Source organism: Lissotriton vulgaris, chromosome 9 (genome assembly GCF_964263255.1).
Source record: "Lissotriton vulgaris chromosome 9, aLisVul1.2, whole genome shotgun sequence".
Classification (NCBI taxonomy): domain Eukaryota; kingdom Metazoa; phylum Chordata; class Amphibia; order Caudata; family Salamandridae; genus Lissotriton; species Lissotriton vulgaris.
In genome coordinates this window covers 245,708,388-245,732,843 of record NC_141697.1, presented here as the reverse complement: position 1 = coordinate 245,732,843, position 24,456 = coordinate 245,708,388, and the positions used below count along the sequence as shown (strand labels likewise).

General features: G+C 48.5%; 1 protein-coding gene across 4 annotated transcripts in view; it reads right to left on the bottom strand.

Moving 5' to 3' along the window:
* The window catches only part of DDHD1 (DDHD domain containing 1), a 463,741-nt gene that overhangs the window by 169,607 nt on the left and 269,678 nt on the right, over nucleotides 1–24,456 (bottom strand). For all 4 annotated transcript variants that reach the window (XM_086937428.1, XM_086937430.1, XM_086937432.1 and 1 more), the window contains one exon: nucleotides 2,079–2,185. In XM_086937428.1, coding sequence (XP_086793554.1) covers nucleotides 2,079–2,185 — 107 coding nt within the window. The remainder of the gene's footprint in view (nucleotides 1–2,078; nucleotides 2,186–24,456) is intronic.

Genomic DNA, 24,456 nt, shown 5'->3' with positions numbered 1-24,456 from the left:
GAATCTGCATAACTTTTTAAGTTCAGCAAATCATCTATACATCGGTATAATATAAGTGTACTAACAAACAATAATAGAAAGCATCTATAAGGATTCAATGCCAATATAGAGTATTAGTAAAACATCTAGTGAATGCCAACCGTTCCACAGGGCCTAAGAATGATTACAGATCTCACTGGGATCCGTGAGCCATTCGCCTCTTTGCAAAATGTAATGTTCTTCCCCTTTGGCCACATAGAAACACCATAAACATCTATTATTACACCCTGCATGAAGCGGAGGTCAAAGGTGTAAAAAAAGGTAGACTATGAGAGAGTTATTAAAATCTCCCGCAAGAAGATCAAGGATTGCAAACCAAAGACACAGCATTTCGAGGTATTTACAGCCAAGACTGCTGTAGCCAAAGGCCATCAAAGCATTAACAGCTGCTGTTTTCACAGACAGCTACTTAACCTTTTCAGTAAGGAACATGTTTTAAGCACATGGGGAATATGATTTAGTTTTTGATTTGAGTATCATTTACAGTAGAGAAATGGTAGGTATAGGTTCGCATTGTGTTTTTTCTTATGTGGAAATGGGGGTACATGCTGTCCATTTTCTTTTTTTAAATTGTGTTTTTATGGATAGTGAGAATCACATCTCTTGATACTAGTATGTGTCAACTGGACACTATAATAACGAAAGTAGCAACTGTTCAGCTAGCACACATATAATAAAAATCTCTTGTACCTTAACTGAACGGTGCAAGGCTTGCTCGTGTATACCAAGTACAGTATATCTCCCACCACATCCAAACTTCTGAACGGTTGGTAGGACCTGCTCCAACGCAGTCATGTCCTGCTTAATGTGAATGAACGTAACCCAGCCATTTATATAGTCCAGTGAGTAGCTACCTTTGAGATAGAGTGGGAAATCTCTGAGCAGGTTACTGTGATCCATGAAAGTTCATTAAGCGTTTAATAAAGCAAGCATGGAGCACCAAATCGGCTTTATCTCAATATATTATCTTGTCAGTTCACAAACATGAGGTGCAGAAGGGTTAAAATATAGGACAAGCATAACACAAAGGGATTTTGCAGGGAAACAGGAAAGCAATCGCTAATTTGCTTTTGGTTATTGCACCCCTTTTTACATAATGAAAAACAGAATCTTTGCCAACATGCTGGAACCTCTAAAAGACAGACTGGCTTCGGCATAGCCACTCACATGTGCTCAAGTGAAGTGTATTTCCACCTTTGCTTTCATACAGACCATACAGCAAAAACCCTGGGGTGTTGGTGGCAAAAGACTGTAAAACTACTGATCACGTGTGTAATTTTGTTTATTATATACAGTACATGCGTTTTACATACAGAACAGCCAGCAGCCTATGGATGTTTCACATTCACAGGAAAGTGAGGTGGCTGGTAAGGTAGCTCAGTGAGCCCCAATCAGGATTGCAAGCCTCCTACCAAAGTGCAGTAGCAAGCACTATCTTAAAGTAGCCCTTATTCAATATAATTTGCATTATATTTAGATTTAAAATGCACAGCCCTGTACAGAACACGAAGTAACTTTAATTGGTAGTAAATGAAAGATTATAGGTAGCATCGTGCTGTTAAAGTGTAGCTAACGTGCTTACACTGTTTTAAGCCACCATGCATAGAAAAAATATTAAACAGTCTAGGTAAAGCAGCAAGTTAGCAATTTGTAAATATATTTGAAACTATGATAGGCAAGCATAGTTTTATCTTTACATAATCTGACATGTAAATATTTGAATGCAAATAATAATGCAGCAAAACTCAGCCAACACTAGACATGCAAATAAAAACACAATAAGGAAATACTAATGCAGAGTGAGACTAGATAAGCTCTCATTTCCATGACTGAGAGAAGAGATTACTTATTTAGCTTTTCACAACACAAGATGCTATGCGAAGTCTGGAATCTACCCTCTTTAAAAACATTACGCACTATGCACCAAAACCCCCCCAAAAATTACATTGTTAAACCGCGTTATACCCATCTATAAACGTCTGATGTACAACATTTTCGTACAGCACAATGTTTAATGAATGAAAAAATAAAAAGCTTACTTCATCTCTATAAAGAGGACTGGTGTAGTACATTATGTCCATCGCACTGCTGTTCAACATATCTCTCAAGCCACGCACTTTATCAGGAGTGATTGAATCAACGGTATCTGGAAAACGAAAGTGCGCATTACTACAAGTCAAGAGACTGAAGCGCACTCACTTATGTCATAAGCCAACATTTGCTATGTTATGTGAAAGAATGGAACACATACTTAATACTTTTGTTTTTTTCTGTACAGGTTAGTCAGTCATTTTTTGGGGAAAATAACCTTGTACACATAAGAAGATTCCATGAGAGGTTCAGGAGTAATTCCACTGCCTTAATTACAGTTTATAGAGCCTAAGGAAACACGAATGCACAACACTATGTTTTGGTTTGTTCCACTTTAAGAACTCCTGATAACCACCTATCCTTGGTTTTTCTATGCTCTCACGTAGGCAGGCTTTGTTTGACCATTCTGTTCAAGACATACTGGATTTTGCCGAGATCAACTTCAGGAGAAAGCTTATCCTGATAGTAATACTTGGACCTAATCCACTGGAGGTTGAGTCACACTGAAATGGTTAACCAGTGCATGTAACAATTAATACCCATCTGAGTTTTGCAATATTTTGTCATTTATATTGGGGGAACCTATCGATGGGGCCACAGTGAGGAGGGAGTCCTTTAGGTTAACCGGAAAAGTAGACAGTATTATAGGCCTACAAGAAAGACAATCCTTCTTCCCTGTTTGAATTCCCTTATTTAGTATCCCTTTACCCATGCCTAAAAATTCTTTGGATTCCCCCTTTAGTGACTACGCTGTTATTTAAGATCTGGATGTCTTCAGGTCGAACTACCACTTCTCGCTCGTGAAGCATCTCTAAAAGATTCCAGGAATTCATCAGTGTCAAAGGGGGATCTAATGTTATACATTTTGTTATACATGATCAGCAAAAAGGTCGGGAATCTCATCTGCACTGTGGCGCCGAGTGACCTGAATTTCTCCATCCTTTGGCCCAATTCCCATTGACAGTCCAGTGTGGTCTTTCATAAATCTGAACAAACCTCGAAAGGAAAATCTGGTCCTTTCAATGATTTTTTTTTAGGGCCAAACTCAGAATCTTTTCTTTTAGGGTATAGGTAAGGAAATTAACTAAAATTTTCCTGGGTTTCGTTCTACAGGGGTTTAAGCGGGAAGGGTCTCTGTGTACTCTATGGATATCTTTCTCCAAAAGGTCGGATGACTCCTCAAGGTTTAGTGAGTCCTTTAATATCTTTACCACGAAGGACTTTATTTCCCACCCCTCCTTTTCCTCAGGAACCTTCAGTAAACGTAGATTGTTCCTCCAGGAGTAGTTTTCTAAGCTTTCCACTCTCTCCCGCATAACGTCCCCCTCTCTTCGTAAAACTTGAAATTTTTCTTCAGCTGACCCCAGATTTGCTTTAAGTTCTTCAACTGAACCCTCCAGTGTTTCCGTTCTTTTATTGAGTAGGTCCACCTTCTTCTCGAGAACTTCACAAGCTGCCCTTATCTCTGATTGGTTCTCAGCCAATATCAAAAATCAATTTTTTATGTCTGCCTTCATAGATGTAAGAAGGCCTTCTATAGAGAGCCTTATAGAGCCCTCCGCCCCATCTAAGCCGCACTCAACCCGCATAAGCCCCGCTTAGGGGGGACGGACCCCTATAGCTGATGTCAATTCCTCCTTGGGATGACTGGTGCTCTCTGGGGCAGCTGGCTGGTTTAGCCCCTCGGCCGGCACCACTAAAGCAGCAGGAACTTCCATCTGAGCTATGGGCTCAGCCTGGTATGTTAATGCGTCGGTGGATATAGCTAGGACACCCTTTGATGTTGGGGGGGGGGGGCGTTTTAAGGGAGAAAGGATCAGCCTGATTTATGGAGTCAGTAGCGTGAATATTCAGGACCTGGGGGAGAACCTTAAAGAAAGAACGCAAAGAGGGAGTAGTACGTGTGGTGCTATATTTTTCTGTTGCTCTGCTCTCTCTGTGCTTTTATATAATCTTTGTTCCTAGTCCCCTTCGTAACTCCCCCTTTTCCTACCCCACTAACTTTTGCAAGGGCCTCCTGGCTCGAATCGGCTCCTTCCTGTGGGGGCCAGTGTCTGTCCTCTTAGCCAAGGCCCCCCCTCGAGAAGTATCAGCACATACAGCACTGCTGCCTCGCATACACCCCCGGTAAATGCCTCTTGTATAGAATTTGCTGCCTGTAAGATTCGTGTCCCCATGGCACGCCTGGACTTTTTTTTAGACAGCTTCTTACTGTTTTTTTTTTAATGTAGCGGAGCTGGTCTCCTCACCCCCCTCGGACAGCACTGTTTCCAGCACTGTATCCAGATTATCAGAAATGAGAGGAGCCACTTCCTTACCAAACTTACCGACCTCTCTGTCTTCCCCTGGTGCCTCGGGTACCTGTTTGAGACTGGCTGACACACCGAGTCGCCCCTGCGCCGACGAGAAGAAGCGCTGATTCCACTTGTGGGAGCTTTAGTGGCACCAGAGCCGGTTTTCCACGCTGCCCAGACTGCCCCGGAGGAGACCGCGAGCCGCCGCTCTGCGGCTGAGTCTCAACTCCACGGCAGCTACCGACCAGCGTGGCAGGAGGGGGGGGGGGCACACAGAGCTCGGAACGCTGCCGAGACATCCGCTGAGCTCCGCTGGACTCGGAAAGGAAAGGAAACTAAGGGTGTATCAGAACAAAAGAGCATGAAGAATTTTCGGCAACTCTATTAAACCTGCAGCTTAAGATTCAGGGAAGAAGAAATATAACAAATTATAACAATAAAAGGGTCATGTATAAGGAGTGGATGGGAGAATATAATATTAAAAAAACGTATATATATATATAAAACAGGGAACTGGGAAAAAAATATATATAACAGGGAACTGGGAAAAAATAACCTACCAAATAGGCTGGATAAAAAAATATATATATACACACAGAGTTGGGAAATCGAGATCGAACAAGGAAAGGGAAAAGGCATAACTTCTTATACCATTCCAAAACTCCCTTAGCAGCATCAAACAGTTTTAGGGGATAGAGTAGAGAGGTTAGCCACAGGGCGCAAATCTGGTCACACATCTGACCAGGGTATGTAGGGATGGGTTTCCCAAGGGGAGGAGGGGGGGGGGGGGCACAGGGGGTGGTGGGGTGACATTTTAAAAAATCCTCATTTGCCGAGTCCCCTTTTGTATCATTCAATTTTTAGGGATATCCAATTTTTTTGTCAAGGAGTCCAGAAACCCTTCTTCGCTAGGGGTCAAGTTTTTGTTAACAAGGGGTCTATGGATAGGATGGAGGTATGGGCTGAGGTGGGGGTGAGGATCTGATTATGTCGCTTCAGTGCTTATCCAGGAATGTAAATGGCCTGCGCTCGAAGGGTAGAAGAGATAGGATACTCCAATATTTGAGAGACTCCCCAGCGCAGGTCATTGCCATCCAGGAATCTCACCTTCTTAAATCTGAGATCACAGCCCTTCTAAAAAAGCAGAGATGGATCGACACCTTTGCCTGTACCGACCAAACTGCTTACATCAGAGGGGTTCTGGTACTGTTTAAAAAACAAGCCAAGGCTCAAATTCTTGAATGTAGGGATGGCTCTTACTAAGAGTTTCTTTAAGGGGTGTGATTTTTGTACTGGTAGGGTACTATGGTCCACACCAGGACGACCCCTCTGATCTAGATATCATCTGCTGCCACCTTTTAGACTTTCAAGAACCGATAATCTGGGTAGGCGACTTTAATATAGTATTGAACCCCAAGCTTGATAAATCATCCAACTCAAGGGCCTATGTTCTGGCAAAATCTAGGCAGACTCTTTCAGTAATTATGGCTCAGTTAGGGTTGGCAGACATATGGAGAGAAAGGGCGGGTGAACAACTGGGGGTCTCCTTTAAGAATCTAAAATATAACCACAAGTCCAGAATAGACTATGCACTGTTTAGCTATAGCCTCAGAGAATCAGTCAAAAACTTAGAATACCTACCCTCCCATATATTCCGATCATTCGGCCATATTTTTTAGCCTAACACCTGCCCAACAACATCAGCATAGTTCGTGGTCCTTTGACCGCACTATTCTGTTAGAGGAGGATGAAAACAATTTTTTCCAGTCCGATACTAAACACTTCCTAGATACAAATCTAAATTCAGCAAACATCTCTATGGTCTGGGACGCTCTGAAAGCCTTCTGGAGAGGATGTATCACCAGCAGAGCCTCATATAGAAGACGGATATTCAGAGACACTATCAAGGGCATAGAGGCAGAAATGAACACCATTGAGAGCAATCTAGGGCCGCTTTTAGGTTCAAGGGAGGATCAGGAAAAATTACTCTCCTTAAAAAAACAACTGGAATCTATTCTCCAGGATAGAGTTGCCAGAAGGTGGGAGGCGAGTAAAATCTCACACTTTGAATTTGGGGAGGCAGCAGGCAAGATACTTGCTTGGAAAATAAGAACGGACCAAGCAAAAAAAATATTAGAGAGATTAGGGTTGAGGGAGAGTCAGCTCCTCGCCTTTCGAATTTAGAAATCGGAAGTGCATTTCTGGAATTTTTTCAGACCATATATAAGGAAGTATTAGTGCAGATTCCGCAGAGAAAACCATCTGGCTTGAAGGAGTTTCTCTCCCCAGACTTACAAACGAGCAAAGACTGGGCCTGGAGATAGAAATCTCCGAGGATGAAGTAAGGAAGACCATCGCTCAGATTAAAAGAGGGAAGGCGGCAGGCCCGGATGGGTTACCAGGGAAGCTGTACCGTTCTTTCAGTGAGACCATTATTCCAACTTTGGCAAAAGTTTTTAACAGTATTCTCCTGAATGGCGAGAACCCCCCAAATTCGTGGAGTGAGGCGACGGTAGTTTTGATCCATAAACCAGGAAAGATCCGATGGAGTGTGGATCCTACCGCCCGATCTCACTCCTTAACAACGACTATAAAATCTTTGCTGCTATCTTGTCTAAACGGTTGGAGGGCGTAGCGGATTCCATCATACATCAAGATCAAAAAGGCTTTGTAAAAGGGCGCCAATTAGCGAACCTCACGTACGATCAAGTGGGGGCCATGGACATCGCATCAACCTTCTTTCTCCCTTTAGACGCTCTTACCATTGATGCGACCAAAGCGTTTGATAGTGTGAATTGGGCTTATCTGGCCGCAGTAATGAAAAAGTTTAATCTGGGTGACAGATTCCGTCGTGTGATTGAGCTTTTATATAAGGCACCAACAGCTAGATTACTTGTTAACAGTGCTCTGACGGAGGCCTATAAGATTACAAGCGGGCGGGGGGCGTGGCCAGGCGCCGATGAAGATGGCCACCTAGGAACCGAGCTCCGCCGGGACTGCTGTTGTCCCCACGAAATCCGGCATCAAATCCTGGTTGGAGCGCACTCCTGTCGGCGCACCAGCTCCCTGAAGTGAAGTGTTACTGCTCCGCGCTTTGAGCGGAGTCCGAGCACCCAGTGGGGGCGAATCGCCGCGAACGACTGTGCTGCGGCTGGCCCCGGGATTGCGGCTTGGAGCCTGAGGACCGGTAGGGAGGAAAATAGAGGCCCCGGCCTGCGGCCTACACCCTGAACCGGGCCGGAGCGGGGCCTGATCTCTGGCGGCTGGGCTTGAGGTGGCGCCGAGCCGCACTGCTGACTGTAGCCTGCGGGATCCAGCGTGCACTCTGGAGGAAGGGCACACGAGCCGGAGGGGGTGCCGCGTGGGCCTCTTTCAGCGCCATCGGCCCGTTGACGTGGCCGCCCTACAGAGAGAGGGACGCTACCTTCGCGGCTCTGCCACGCGAACACCCTAGATGCGGGGGGCCCCCGAGGAGCAACATTTGGCGACACGGAAGGTGGTGGTGGCGCGGCGGCCGGAGCTGCGATTCATGGCGCCACAGAACTGTTAGCAGAGAGCCCGGACGGAGAACCTTAAGGCTGGGCCTCGGACCTGTTGGCGGTGACGCACGAGGAACAGGAAGGCCTACGATTAGGGCGAGCGAGCTGTTGCGCTGGAAGCCCTCCACCCGTTACAGTAGCCCTGGTCTCATGGCCAGGTATGACGGGCTGAACTTATCCACACAGCGGGCGTCCTTGACTGCGGCCGGCTGGCTGGGGCCTAGTGCGGCACTCCGCGAACGCATGCGTGGCGCCAGTCTCGACCTACCACGCAGATTGACCGACCTGCCCTTGTGAAGGAGTGGCGGCAGAGCAGGACTAGCGGCTGTCGACACCTGGCCTGGTGGCACAGAACTTGCTGGTGCAGGCACTGATATCCAACATGAGGCCCAAGACTGGAACAACAACCCAAACTAACAAACTGGATAAATATGCAGTGCCGACTGTTCCGACGCAATCTGGAGCAAAGGTAGGAGACACCATGGGCCCAGCGGAGCCCTCATTGACCTCCATAATGGCCGCGATACAGACACTTGGCACAAATCTCGAGACAAAAATTGACAAAATCTCCATTGAGGTTAACCTGCTACGTACAGACCTCGGCAAGACAACGGAAAGATCCAGGAATAATGAGACCGACATCAAGGCACTCCAGGCCTCCGAAAAACGGCTCGAGGGGCGGGTGAACGAATTCGTTCACCAGCACCGCCAAATGGCTCTGAAGCTCGACGACCAGGAAGGTATACCGGAAAACTCAGAGGGGCAAAGTATGGAGCTATTTCTGGAGGACTTAATTCTACACCACCTGAAGCCAAAGAGACTCTCTAAGATTTTTACCATTGAGCGGGCTCACTGAGCCCTGGTCCCTAAACCCAAGCCAGGGGCCTGCCAAGAACAATAATTGCAAAAATATTGAACTACCGGGATCGTGATGCCATCCTCCAGGTGGCCAGACAACAGGGAGACCTGCAATACGAAGGGGCTACCATCAGATTCTTTCCTGATTTCACGTTGCAAGTCCAGCAAGAACGACGCTCCTTCATAGGAGTAAAGGCGGCGCTCCGAGAACGGGGCATCAAATATATGATGTTCTTCCCAGGGAAACTTAAGATCATCGCGAGGGCAAATCTCGATTCTTCACCTCGCCTACAGCGGTCCAAGAGTGGCTCGACGAGACGGCACCGGAGGAACAGGCAACGCAGGACCGCGACAACTTGAGAGAAACAAGGGCCTCCTCCCCCGGGTCGGCGGCGGGGAGATCAGCGGTAGACTAGCAGAACCAAAGGTTGTGGCGTTCCAGATCGAACAGTCCCCGCTGGGACCCGCTCCAAGACAATACAGAGCGATGAGGACTCACACTGCGGAACCACGCCTCGTCGATAAGTAATATAATGTATAAAGCATGCACAGGGAACTTTAAAACTGATCCTCGAGTCCAAAATAGACTTAAGGGACCTATAGTCTGGGGGCAAACAGGAATGGCGGCTGGAGTTGGGGCCGGCCCATGTTCTCAGTAACAGAGTTTCCTCAGGGGGAGGGGGAAGGTTCACTCTCTCCGGGGTGGGGTTGGGCGACAGGCGCTCTGCTAATTGGGGTAGTGGGTAGTTTGAAACCTACAGAGCAGGGAGCAGGGTGGGGGTTTTGTTCGAAGGGGAGGGAGGGCAATTCCGAAAGGGATGGAAAGACAGAAGGTAATGGGTCCATTGCAAGGTGTACCAATCAGTTTATATACTGTTTTGAAATGTTGGGAAGGGAGGTGGGAGGGGGAGGGGGGGGGGGGGGGAGTTGGGAGGTTTTTACGGTCACGCATTGCTATTGTGAACAGAGAAAATAAATGCACCGGTGTACAGGGACAGGACAGCTCATCCAGTAACGGATATGGCTAGGAGATGGGAGAGGAGTCTTAAGGTCCTCAGCTGGAATGTGAACGGGCTGGAAGATAGGCTTAAACGTACCATTGTCTTGCAATTTATTAAACGTCACCTCCCCGATGCAGTATTCTTGCAAGAGTCACACCTGATGGGTAATACATGCCAGGCCCTCAATAGATAGGGATATACTCTGACGCTGCACTCCGGCTTCACCCCTGGTTCCAGGGGAGTGGGAATCCTGCTGCGCCGCTCCCTGCCCCTCCACATTGACAACACGGAAACCGACCCACAGGGCCGCTTTGCAGCACTGTCAGGGAGGTGGGAGGGCCGCAGTTTAAATCTGTTTTCCACCTATATTTCCCCTGGCCTTCAAACTCAATCCTACACAGACCTGGGCAAACTTCTACTCTCCCTCCCGGACGGTCAGCTGATTATCCGGGGAGACTTCAACGCGGTAGTCTCAGGGACCCAGGACAGACACCCTCCCAGAGACATACCCCAAGGGCAAAAATGGCTAGCTGACTTCCTAGTTGCCTTCGGGCTCACAGACGTGTGGCGACTGATGCACCCCACTGACAGACACTTCACATTCTTCTCCGGCCCACATCATTCATTCTCCCGCCTGGATTATATACTTACTCCATTACAGCAGGACACGATTATGCGGGAGGCCACGCACCTAGCACGTGGTATCTCCGACCATTCACCAGTCTGGACACACATCACGATCGGGAATAGACGTGAGGGCTGCGTTCTGCCAATAAACGCCTGGCATCTTAAAAACAAGGAGCTTCGGAAAACGCTGTCCCGCTCCATAACTCAATATTTCGAACAAAATTTCGGATCGGTGAGTTCTTCTATAACCCTGTGGGAAGCTTTGAAAACCGTGCTCAGGGGAGAGGCCTTGTCGGCCATCTCAGGCCGCCGTAAGGACAGGGAGGCACAGATTAACTCTATTGAATCGGACCTGAGGAGGCTGCGCGAGGATCGGGAGCCGGGGGTACGCCATCGGCTGCAACTTAAAACTGCAGAATATAGGGAGATGGTTACACAGGCAGCCCAAACAGTGGCCCGATACAAGGCGGGCAGAATCTACGACCAAGGCGACAAAGCTGGCAAACTTATTGCATGGCTTGATAAAAAACAGCAGACAAACAAAATTGTACCAGAACTACAAACAGCTTCTGGGGCCAAGATTACGGGAGATCACAGCAGAATTTGCGAGGCACTTCCGGCAGGTGTATAGCAAAGGGTCAGACCGCCCGAAAGAGGACTCTGTTGCTCTTCTGACTCATATTCGTATGCCAAGCCTGTCAGATGTTGACAGGGATGCCCTAGAGGCTCCACTCGCCACGTCGAATTGGAGCGTGCGATAACAGACCTTCGCCCAGGTAAAGCCCTTGGACCCAACGGTCTCCAAATTGAGCTTTACAAGCTAAAACCGGACGCCCTTAGTTTGCATCTAAAACATATGTTTGAGGAGAGCAAAGAGGCAGGAATATTGCCGCGAGATCAACGCATAGCCACTATCGTAGCTATACCAAAGGAAGGTAAACCGAAAGAGTCCTGTTCCTCTTACAGACCCATTTCCCTGCTTGACGCAGAACCGAAAATATTGGCAAAAACTCTTGCCAATAGGCTTCAATCCGTCTTACTCACCCTGGCCACCCAGACCAGTCAGGCTTCATGCCCCATCGAAACACGGCGCTCAACATCCGCCGCCTGAATGGTGTACTGGGGAGGTGCCACACACTGCAAGAAGACGCGGTGGTGGTTTCGCTTCACGCCACCATGGTATTTGACACCCTAGAATGGCCATACATGATAGCGGTGCTCCGTAAAATGGGATTCGGCCCAAACTTTATAGCAAGGGTCCGTCTTCTCTACTCGGAACCCCTAGCCCATATGGTAATTAACAGCAAGGTCTCCGAGATTTTCGCCCTGGAGAGGGGAACCAGACAGGGCTGCCCGCTCTCCCCCTCCTATTCGCACTCTCCCTCGAACCACTTGCGGCGTGGATCAGGCAAGACGTGTACCTCAAAGGGATACACCGGGCGGATGAATGGGAGGACAAGATCTCATTATACGCCGATGATATCCTCCTCTACTTGTCCAAACCCCGGAGGTCTATTGTGGCAGCAATGGATATATTCACTAGTTTTGGGAAGAATTCGGGGTTCTGGATCAATTGGAGCAAGTCTCTTCTCTATGTCCTCCATGGCAGCCCCCCAGGCTTCCCAGTGACTGCCCACTCACCGTTGCGGAGGACGGATTTAAATACCTGGGAGTTTTTGTCTCCACAGACAAGGCTATTCTCTACGACAGGAATCTATTACCGCCCCTGCAACGGCTCCAACGTGACTCTACCGCTTGGCAGAAACTTCCACTATCCCTGCTGGGCCGGGCGGCCCTCTTCAAAATGATAGCACTGCCTAGGTTTCTCTAAGCCCTACAAAACTATCCAGATCTGGTACCGAACTCCTATTTTGTAGCGGTAGAGGCGGCGCGGGCTCTCCTCTGGTCAGGTACACCTAGAATAGCGCTCCACAAACTCACGCTGGGATGGAACGATGGAGGGATAGCCCTCCCAAACATCCGCAGGTATTACTGGGCCGCCCACCTGTCTGCGATCAACCAAGGGACATACAGCGACGGTAATGATCCAGGTTATGGGATGGACAAGTGGTTACTCCCCGGTGGGAATTATGAAGCCGCACTCTATTCCAGACCTGGTAAACATCAGCTCACGGGACCGACGAAACACTCGGTACAAATATGGCATATGGCGCAGCGTAAGCTTGGTTGGTCCAATACTCTGACCATGGCCACTCCACTATGGGCATCTGAGAAATTAGGCAATCTGGGACGCACGAAGGGGTTCCATAGCTGGGACCTTATTGGCATCTCGCAAATTAAAGACTTGTGGGGCCCCAAAGGAGTCAGGTCCTTTACTTACCTACAAGAAACATACAAACTAGCACACACTGAATAGTTCAGATATATGCAAATTAGACACTCCCTCCAATCTAACATACCGCCGGGGACTAAACCCCCACAGGCCTCCCCACTCGAGGACAGGCTGCTCGACGGACACATGCCAGAACACGCCATCTCCCTCACATATAAAAAACTGATAAATAATCCTCCTGACCCACTCATGTCCCTTAAAGAGAAGTGGGTGGCCGATGGGCTGTAGATCGAGGACTAAGAATGGTTGAATGCACCTGGCATGTCCTAAGGAGGTGGCAATATCGGCTAGACTTAGGCTCGTAAGACTTAAAATACTGCACAGAGTATACATCTCCTGCACTAGACTACAGTCGATGGGAGGAGGGGGGGGGGGGGGCGGGACACTGCATGAGGGGCTGTGGTGAGACGGGCTCCTTTTTCCACATACTGTGGGACTGCCCATTGGTGCAGAGGTACTGGAGACGTGTGGTGCAATGTATGCAAGAAGTATGGGAGGTGGACATACGCCTGGAAGCGAAGAGGTGCCTCTTGAATATTTGGGAACCCACAGACTTGCCTTCAAAAGGGAAAATCTGGGTTACACTGGGGCAAATGGTGGCAAAGAGGAACATCGCCCGCCTCTGGGGTGCATCCGCCCCACCGAAACTAGCCGAATGGCAAAAAGACATGGATTGGTGCATGCTGCAGGAGAAGACTGTATATACTGTGCGAGGATGCCCCCGAAAGTGGGGGGAGGTATGGTCAAGCTGGAACGAATACAGAGGTGACATATGTGAGCCTCCACAAACCCACCGTTCTGGTATGGAAGATATAGAATAACATGTTGCTCTCCAAAGCTAACTCAATTTACATTATGTATCACACTGTCAATGTATTGTACTGGTGTAATAACTGACTCTACTATGCAAAATGTATTGACCAATTTTGTTTACTTTATTCTGCAAATAAAAACATTTTAAAAAATAAAAAAAGATTACAAGGGGTACAAGGCAGGGCTGCCCACTTTCCCCCCTTCTTTTCAATCTATATTGAACCCTTTGCCCAGGTTCTCAGACAGGACACTAACATTCCTTCCTTCAAATTCGCTGGGTGGGAAAGGCGGGTGGTCTTGTATGCCGATTACATCCTTGTATTGACGGCCGACCCTGATCTTGCATTTCCAATAGTTATCAAAAGGGAGGAGGAATTCGGCAAGGTTTCAGGATACGAAATAAATGCAAATAAAACTGAAATAATGGCCTGGAACATAAGCAGCTCACAACTGAATCTCGCCCCCTCCCTGCGTTACCTAGGGATCAATATTATACAGGAGGTAGGAAAAATTCCCGAATGCAACCTGGATCGGGTGTTTAAAGCCTGCCAGAAACAGCTTAAGGCTTGGGCGTACCTTCCCTTATTTAGTGAAGATGTCCATCTTGCCCAAATACATATTCCTTTTTAACTCCATCCCTATGGCCTTCGATCCCAAGCAACTAGACAAATGTCAACGGGAGATTAACTCCTTTATTTGGAATTATAGAACCACCAGATTGTCGTGGAAAAAACTTAGGCGGAGGAGGGAAAAAGGAGGGCTGGAACTACCGGACCTTCTATACTATGCTTGGGCTTTTCAACTTTCGCACTCAAGAATGTTGTTAAAAAATCCAGCCACCACTCTAGGAGGCGAAATGTTTCGGGCCATGCTAGAAGGGGTTTTTACCAGGTGAGGGCTCCCTGTTTAAATTTGGGGACCAAAAATTATTTTTAAAAATTAAATTACAAAATCTTCATTCACTGCTAAAAGCTTGATATTAATCAGAAAGAAAATAGGACTCAGTTATTTTTCTAACTTGGCACCAATATGGGATTCAGCAGGCATTCCACCATGCCTACAGGATAGTTTGGCTACCGCCTTGAAAGACGCAGGAATTATGAAGTGGGGAGAGTTGCTGTCTGGGGGTGCACTGCTAACTTGGGAAGAGCTACGGGGGAGTGTGGGTCCCGGCTTATCTAGATTTAAATACATGCAGTTAAATAGCTGGGCGCAGGCACAGATCAGACAGGGGTCTCACTGGGAAAAGAAAGTAACTTGGAGGAACGTCTCGTAGGAAAGCCAGGGGGCAGCAAAGAAGTCTCATTATGGTATTGGGCAATCCTGGATGAGGTTGATGGTGACTTTAAACTCCCCGATGAGTTATGGGAAACAGACTTAGACTCTCAGTGTGAGCAACTTTGGACTGATTCATTCGCTCTGCTGTATAAAGTAGTGAAACCTGCATGGTTGAAGCGAAATCATCTCTTCACGGTTCATCGTGCATATTTCTCACCTTTACGGTTATCAAAATTTCAGCCAGGGAAATCATGCAACAAATGCGGTCTTTTGGCAGTGTCAGATGTTCACTAGTTCAGAGACCCGCGCCCCATCCGGCTTTTCTGGGAAAAGGTGAAGGCCACGTTGGATTCTTTTCTCAATGCTAACCTAAGTATTAGTCTCCCACTGTTCATTTTTGGTATCGACGAAAACATCTATGGCCATGCAAGATAATTTTTATTTTATGCTATCCTATTGGCAAGAAGACAAATTTGTAAATTCTGGGTTGGTGTTGCTGCACCAACACACTCCGGCTGGTTGACGTCCCTGAATGAAACCTCTAGAGTGGATCAGGCCAGGAACTGTAGTAAGAAAAAAATAGCATTTTGGGATCTATTGGTACACTGGTTTTAGGATTAACAGGTTTTTTTTTTTGTTTTTTCTTCCCCGGGTCCTATGACTATGCCTTTTATGCTCCATGGACCACTGTTACAGGTCTCCCAGGTAGAAAATATGGTCCTGCAGGTTTAATGCAACCTTGGTGGTGTTAAATAAAAAACCTGTTACCTCTTGAGGTCCCCTCAACCAAAAACTATTTTGTGTCTTGGGTGAGAGCTTAAAAGATCTTGTGGACTTGTAAGACACGCAAGGTGGTCGGTGTTTTCTATAGGAAGGTTTTGGCAAATGAGGACAAAAAAAAAAGGAAAGATAATCCTATTGCTTGGGCCAATATTTCATAGATTATATTATGAAAGCCACTAAGTCAACTATGGAGATTAACAAGAGTTTGGTTTCCCACACTAAGCCCTCATGCTCTAAACGATCTGTATTGCAAATGCTACTTACCAGTATGCATCTGTTCTTGGCATGTAGGGCTGCTGACATTCATATCTGTGCATAGATCGCCACCTAGTGTTGGGTCCGGATGATTGCACATTGTTGTCCTGGAAGAGTCTTCGAAGTATCACGAGATAGGTGGCTCCTCCCCTGGACTACAGTGCGCATGGGCATCGCCTCCATCCCCAGATTGTTTTTAGCCATTGGCAGAGATGGAGTGAAGAATGTGAGTGATGACCATGCTATGAGCATATGTATATATATGAATGAATACTGCAGCTGCTACAGGCGCCGGGGAGGAGGGTGGGCGATATGAATGTCAGCAGCCCTACATGCCAAGAACAGATGCATACTGGTAAGTAGCATTTGCAGTTCGAGGCATGTGGGCTGCTGAATTCATATCTGTGCATAGAATACATAGCAGTCCCTCCATTATCGGCGGCCGCCCGTGCCAGCTGCAGCGGTCTGAAAAAGTGTTTTTAGAACAGCTTGACCAACAGCTGCCTGCTGTTTGGAATGCACGTCTACACAGTAGTGCTTAGTGAAAGTATGTGTGGTAGACCATGTGGCTGCTCTACAGATATCTTCTAAGGGAATGTTACCTAGGAAAGCCATAGAGGCCCCCAGCTTCCTGGTGGAGTGGGCCCTCGGTGGGATAGTGAGGGTGCGTTTAGCTTTAGCGTAACAGATCTGAATGCACCTTACTATCCACCTAGCAATCCCTGCTTTTGAGATAGCGTTTCCCTTGTGGTGTGTGGCAAAAGCAACAAAAAGCTGCTTGGTTTTGCGAAAATCTTTTGTCCTGTCTACATAATACATCAAGGCCCTCTTAACATCAAGGGTGTGGAGCATGCGCTCCGCCAGCGTCTCCGGGTTTTGGAAAAACACCGGCAATTCAATTGTCTGGTTTAAGTGGAATTGGGATACCACTTTGGGTAGGAATTTAGGGTTAGTGCGGAGCACCACCCTGTTAGCATGTACCTGGAAGAAAGGCTCTTGGATGGTGAGTGCCTGCAGCTCGCTAACCCTCCGTAGCGATGTAATTGCTACTAAGAACGCAACCTTCCAAGTCAGAAACTGAAGCTCACAAGAGTGCAGTGGCTCAAAGGGAGGACCCATCAGCCTCGTAAGAACCACATTGAGGTTCCATTCTGGAGCTGGTGGGGTCCTTGGTGGAATGACCCTTTTGAGTCCTTCCAGAAAGGCCTTGATAGCAGGGACCTTGAAGAGTGACAGGTGTTGCCTATTCTGGAGGTATGCTGCCATAGCAGACAGGTGAATGCGGATGGAAGTGTATGCCAGATTGCATTGATACAGGTGGAAAAGATAGCAAATGATGTTTTGAATGGAAGCATCTAGAGGGTCAATATTGTGGTTAGCACAGTAGATGACAAACCTCTTCCATTTAGCCGCATAACAAGCTCTGGTAGTGGGCTTCCTTGCCTCCCGAATGATGTTCATGCAATCGGGAGGAATATTGAGGTAGCCAAAGTCTAGGAGTTCAGGAACCAGATCGCCAGGTTGAGCTGTTGCGGATCTGGGTGCTGAATGTCGCCATGGCTCTGCGTCAGAAGGCTGGGAGTGAGATGAAGCCTTTGATGCGGCACCACGGACAGTTCTAGAAACGTGGTGTACCATGGTTGGCGAGCCCCCGTTGGAGCAACCAGGATGAGAGTCATCGAGTGCTGCCTGAGCTTGCGTGCCACCAGCGGTATCAGAGGTGCTGGGGGAAAAGCGTACGCAAATCTGCCTGACCAGTTCAATCACATCGCATTGCCCTGTGACTGGGGGTGTGGGAATCTGGCGGCGAAGCTTTGGCATTTTGCGTTCTCCCTTGTTGCGAACAGGTCTATCTCTGGATGACCCCACCTTTGGAAGTACGGTTGGAGTACTGATGGATGTATCTCCCAATCGTGCATCTGATGGCTGTGCCTGCTGAGCAGATCCGCCATTTGATTGTCCTTGCCCGGGAGATGCTCCGCCATGAGGAAGATGTTCCTCTGAATGGCCCACTTCCACATGCTCTGAGCCAGATGAGACAGCTGTGGAGAGTGTGTGCCTCCCTGCTTCTGAATGTAGTACATGGCCGTCATGTTGTCCGTCCGGATCAACACGACTTTGTTGCACAGATGTACTTTGAACGCCTTCAAGGCCATGAAGATTGCCATCAGTTCCAACACATTGATGTGCATCTTCCTTTGCTGTAGTGTCCATAGTCCCTGCACTGTGTACTGGAGTACATGCGCTCCCCATCCCTAGAGAGAGGCGTCCGTCGTCAGGATAATCTGTGGGACAGGCTCTCGGAATGGTCGGCCCTTGCAAAGGTTGTGTGGATTCCACCAATGCAGAGAGTTGTATGCCCGACCGCTCACCAACACTAGGTCTGTCAGTTGCCCATGAGCCTGAGTCCACTGACGTGCAAGGCACTCCTGAAGCGGACGCATATGTAGTCTCGCGTGCGGGACAATGGAGATGCAGGAGGCCATCATGCCTATCAACTGCATGAACACCTTCGCTGGAAGCGAGTGTTGGGGTCTGAATCGTTGGATCAGCGCCAGGATACTGGCGATTCTCACTGAATTTGGCTGCGCGGTGGCTGCCAGAGTGTTGATTGTCGCGCCCAGGTACTGTCACACGTGGGCGGGCTGGAGATGGGACTTTGGGTAGTTCAGAGAGAATCCCAGATCGTGCAGGAGATGAATGGTGCGTGACACGTGGTCGACGCACTGCTGTTCTGTCCTTGCTTGAATGAGCCAGTCGTCCAGGTAGGGAAAGACGTGGACGTGCTGGCGACGGAGATGCGCTGCCACAGTCGCTAGGCACTTGGTAAACACTCTCGGTGCCGTGGTGACCCCGAACGGCAGAACCTTGAACTGGTAATGCTGGTCTAAGATCGTGAATCTGAGATACTTCCTGTGGGAAGGATGCAGGGGGATATGAAAATGGGCATCTTTCAGATCCAGCGTAGCCAGGAAGTCCCCCTGTTGAAGCAGGGGAAGCACCTGCTGCAACGTGAGCATATGGAAGTGCTCCGAGAGGATGTACCAGTTCAGGGGCCTGAGGTCCAGGATCGGCCGGAGGGATCCGTCCTTCTTGGGAATCAGAAAATACAGGGAGTAAACCCCTGTTCCCCGCTCTTGCAATGGAACGAGCTCTATTGCTCCTTTTTGCAGCATGACAAGAACTTCTTGCTGCAACAAGGTCAAGTGCTCGCCTGACATAGGACGGCTCCTTGGGGGTATGTCCGGTGGAATGGACGTAAGCTCTCGACAGTACCCGTACTGGATAATAGACCTCACCCACCTGTCCGTGGTGATGGTTTTCCACGCCGGCAGGAACTGCTGGAGTCTCCCCCCGACCGGTGTTGCATGGTCGGGGGGCAGTGACAAGACGTCACTGTTTGTTGGTGGTGGTGGACCTGGAACTATTGTTTCCACGTCCCCTGCCCTTGACATTATTGCCTCTGTAACCACCTCGACCCTTGTTGTTATACGAGGCTTGGGTGTTACTTTTGTAGTATGGGGTTGACTGGGACGCCTGTCCCCTTGAGGTGCCTCTGGAGTTTGAGCGGCGAAAGGAACCACTCCGAAACTGCTGACTTTGTAGAGCCCCCATAGACTTGGCAGTTTCCGTATCTTTTTTTCATTTTCTCCAGTGTGGCATCCACCTCAGGGCCAAACAGGTGGTCAGGATTCACTGTTTGATTGAGGATCGTAGTTTGGATGTCGGGTTTGAACCCCGAAATTCTAAGCCAGGCATGGCGTCGAAGCAGCACACTGGTATTGATAGCCCTGGAGGCTGTGTCTGCCACATCCAGTGCACATTTGATGGATGCATTCGTAATGAGTTTACCCTCCTGAATGAGCATCTCCCCCGCTTCCTTGTATTGGCCAGGCAAGTGTTGCAGTATGGCCTCTAATGTGTCATAATGGGCCCTATCATAACGTGCAAGTAATGCTTGGGTGTTAGATATTCTCCAGATATTAGCTGCCTGTGCAGCAATTCGTTTGCCTGAGGCCTCAAAGATCTTGGACTCTTTGTCCGGGGGAGGAGCGTCACCAGTAGTTTGAGAGTTCGCCCTCTTCCGAGCGTTGGAAACAACCAAGGAGTCCAATGGCAAGTGTCCCTTGATATATGTAGGATCCGTGGGCGCTGCCTTATATTTCCTGTCGATGCGAGGGTTGACCACACGCGCTCGGGTGGGCTCCTTGAAAACCTCCGTTGCATGTTTCAGCACCCCCTTAAGCATCGGTAGCGTTTTGACAGACTTTTCGGCTACCGAGAAGGTGTCGAACAAGAAGTCCACATCCACGGGGTCCGAGTGCAGCTCGACGTCGTGGTTAGCAGCAGCTCTCTCTATCAGAGCATTGAAGGCCGCCGAGTCCTCAGACGGGGACGTCTTGGCCGCGAAAAGTTGAGTGTCCTGAGCCGACTGCGGGTCCTCCGTGTCGCCTCCGGCGGACCACGGTACGTGCTCCTCCTCCGGATCAGAGTACGCCGGATAGTTGTACTCGTCACCTTCCTCGTCCGCATCGGCTGCAGCGGAATGCGTCGGCGAGTGTCCTAGGGTTTGCGGGGACACAGGTTCCACCAAAGTCGGAGAGTCCTCGGAGTCCCTTTTGTTTTTAAGAGGAATCTTAAAGGGTTCCAACGTCGGCTCCGTCGTGATCTTCCGTTTGAGGAGCGACAGCTTTCCAGTGTTGGCGTCGATTATTACCGCACGACGTTCCTCTTCCGCAAGCGGCTGGAGACGCAGCTTCGACACCGCCAAGGCAGCCTTCGGCGTTAACACCTCCCTCGAAGGTCCGCCCTGTTTCGGTGCGAAGGCCTTCGGCGCCGACTTGGGCGGTAGGGTGAAACGGATAGGAGTTTGCTCCCTCGCAGGCTTAGGCGTCGGCTTCGGCGCACTGGCCTTTCGAATCCGCTGCAAGGATTCCGCTACCTTCTTTGTCCAGGCCGGAGAGGGCTGGGCCGGTTCGAGCGACCCTTCATCTTCGAGAGCCTGTGCGCCGGCAGGCACCGTCTTCGGGGCCGACGCCCCCTGCCTATGCGCGTCGTCGCCCTGACGCTTCTTCGAAACAGTCTTCGGGTCCGCGACCCCTTTCGGCGCCGACGCAGCCGCGTCGGAGGACTTCGCCTTCGGCGCCGACCCCGAGGGCTTCGGGTCGGCCATTTTGGCGTGGCTCTTCAAGTCGGCCATTTTGGTTTTCTTGGAAGTTGACACCTCCAGAACCTTCTTCACCTGCGCCACTTTCACTTTCGGTTTCGCATCCGAGGATGCGTGACCAGTTGGCTTCACTTTCGTTTTCTTCGACGTAAGTGATGGTTCATAAGTGTCCGTGACCGGGCCCGGAGGCGGGGACGTAGGACTCCTAGTTAGATCTTGGGTAAGGCCCGAAGGCGATCCCTCGACCTGGGCCGTATGAAGGGGAACAACCCCTGAGTCAGGTTGGGGATGCTCTTCCTCCGAGCTATCTCCCATCGTGGTAAAAGTTTGTTCGTCGTCCCCTACCTCGGCGGTGACTTCGTCAAAGTTCTCCTCACCCGCGTCGTAGGCCTCTCCCTCGGACGCGGGATTAGAGTCCGAACCTTGCACGTCGTCTTCTCCCTCGACATATTCTTGGAAAATGTCGTCAGGCGGGGGCGCCGTGGCCGATAACCTAGCCTGGAGCCTATTGGCTCGACGAATCTTCAAAGTCTTCTTGCTCCTGAATTTCAAACACGCAATGCAGGTGTCCTCGCGGTGATCCGGCGACAAGCAGGTATTGCACACCGGGTGCACGTCGAGGTGCGAGTATTTAGAGTGACACAACGGGCACTTCTTAAACGGAGTTCGCTCCATAGCAAGAGTGTAGTACAGGCCCGACCGCGCCGAAAGCACGTGGAAGGGCAGCAAGAGATCGGAGCTGAGAGTCAGAAAGAAACCCGTACGCAACTATACCGACGCCCAGCCTAAAGACCTTTTGGTCTCGAGTAGAAGTTGAACAACTATCGGTTCCGACAGAGGGAACCGAAACACATCCGAACCCAATGGCGGAAAAAAACAATCTGGGGATGGAGGCGATGCCCATGCGCACTGTAGTCCAGGGGAGGAGCCACCTATCTCGTGATACTTCGAAGACTCTTCCAGGACAACAATGTGCAATCATCCGGACCCAACACTAGGTGGCGATCTATGCACAGATATGAATTCAGCAGCCCACATGCCTCGAACACCCTTAAACACCACGCTGCTGGTCTCTGTCAGCTTTTTTCCACTTTATCATCTTGATGATCAGCAGCTCTATTAGCCTGCTCCTCTTTTTCCTTTAAGCAGCACTGACCTATCACTTATTCTCTCCACTTTCTCACCCAATACTCAAGATTTCACAGCTCAGCTCTTGCACCCCGTTTAATCTTGTTTTCACACTGACCCCTGTTCTGCACGCATTTTCAATTCTCTATCCCCCTGGCTTATTCCTATTGTCATGGATCTTTGCAATCTGTCCATAGCTAAGCACTCTGTACCACAGGACTGGAAAGAAACCTCTTTCGTACCTCTAAACAAAAACAATGTAGATTCAACACTCCACAGTGTCCTTAAAAAGGAGATTATTTTTCAGCTTTCCTCCCTTTAGAAGTCCTTCATCTACACAGTGCAGAGTCAGCTATGGTCTCCATTCTGGATGATCTCAGACTGCTGGTAAAACAAAGCAGCTCTGCAGTCTTGATCTTTTTAGACTTGTCTGCAGCATTCAAACATGATGTCACCCATGTTACTGTCTTGCCTTTTCAAGGTGGGAGCCCAAGGAACACTCATGCTCAGACCATGGACTATCTTAAGGATCGCTCTGAGGTCAGCCATATTATTCCTTTTAACACAAAGTTTAGAAGTGCAACATCGGGTCCCCTCAGGGATCCTCTTTAAGGCCCACTCTTTTCAGTGTTTATATGCCCCTCTAAACTAATCTCAATCAGCTTTAGCTTCTCCTCAGATTATTGCCCGACTTGTTGAAATGTGCAATCACAGCCAGACTAAATTTCTTCTCTCATCTCAGTGTTCTCATGGAAGTGAAACAATTCCTTAAAATCAACACAGGTAAGACTGAAATAGGGAATGTTGTTCCTCCTCATCTGGTTTCTTTCATCGCAATCTCCTACAGTAGACTGACTCTTTTTTCCTGAGTTAAAAGCTCAGCAAACAGCAGTCCATGAAGTGAATCTATCCCACCTTGACAATGGTAGCTCTAGCTAGCCTCTAAATGAATGCTTGTGCCCAATTTACCAGGCTCCTACATGCTATAGCCTTGATTATTTTTCAGTTCCCCACTGCGCTCATCTCTTTTCTTCTACTGGCTCCTGAGCCCTAAGTGGATCACTTACAAGGCAATATATGTGTTATTAACTGGACTTTTTTTATCAACTAGGACTTATATAAAAGACAATTTAGATCAAGCCTTGGCACACATACAGACAATGTTCTAAGTTAATCACTTATATCAAAGACAAGCATTATGTATGTAGACACATTTCTGGCTTCATAGTGTGCAGACACTTTCATAAGCTAGCAGTCCAAACAGTAGTAAATGTGGTGGTCTGCCTGATGACATACAAGGACACTTGTTCTAGGTACTCTGTAGGAAGTCTGAAGAATAACACCTTGAACTATCAAGGCCTTGACAAACCATGAACCAGAGGAACTTGCAATATCTGTGGACTGGAATCTTACAGGGAAAAGGGAACACCAGACAAAGTCCCTTTTGTATATACAGGGTAATGTTTCCAGCAGAGTTACTCTGTTAAAGGACTATTTCATATGAACCTGTTGGTTCATCTTAAATGAGGCTTTTGATCTTCTATTACAAAAAACAATTTGATGGACAGAATGTAGATCAATGTCTTACATTCACCCCAGTACAAGGATCTGGGCCTAAATCCATCGTTTTTTGCACTCCACACCACCCTGGGTCAGATAATGGCTTTATGCAAATCAGCTCTGACCCTGTGCCCCATGGGAACAGTCCAGTCCGAACTACAACAGCCATATCTTTCCCAGACCGGAATCAAGCATCCGAGGACCGGACCGGTTTCGAGGTAACACCTCTCATCAGCCCGGCTAGCTTGACTCCAGTGGTGTGGAGGCTCTGGGACCCACGTCTGAGCTACCCCAGTACACTCAGGGAGAAAATTACAAAAAACAATTTGATGGACAGAATGTAGATCAATGTCTTACATTCACCCCATCTTCTATAGCATAAAGTGGTAAATGTACTAATTCCTCAAGCATCTGTGTCTGACATGCATGCTAAGAACTTTGCCTTTCAAATCCAGTTAAAATTCCGTGCACTTGGCAGCATACCACATTGTGAAGGGTATATGCACATGCGACAGAGACACAAATACACCATATCAAGTGACATTGTTAAGGCATGCTTGGAGGTCTGCCTGTATTTGGTCAGGATCTATTTTCTATTGCCCTGATTGACATATGATAGGAAGACAATAGTCAACCCAGTTTTGTCTCATCCCTCCTGATCGTATCTTAT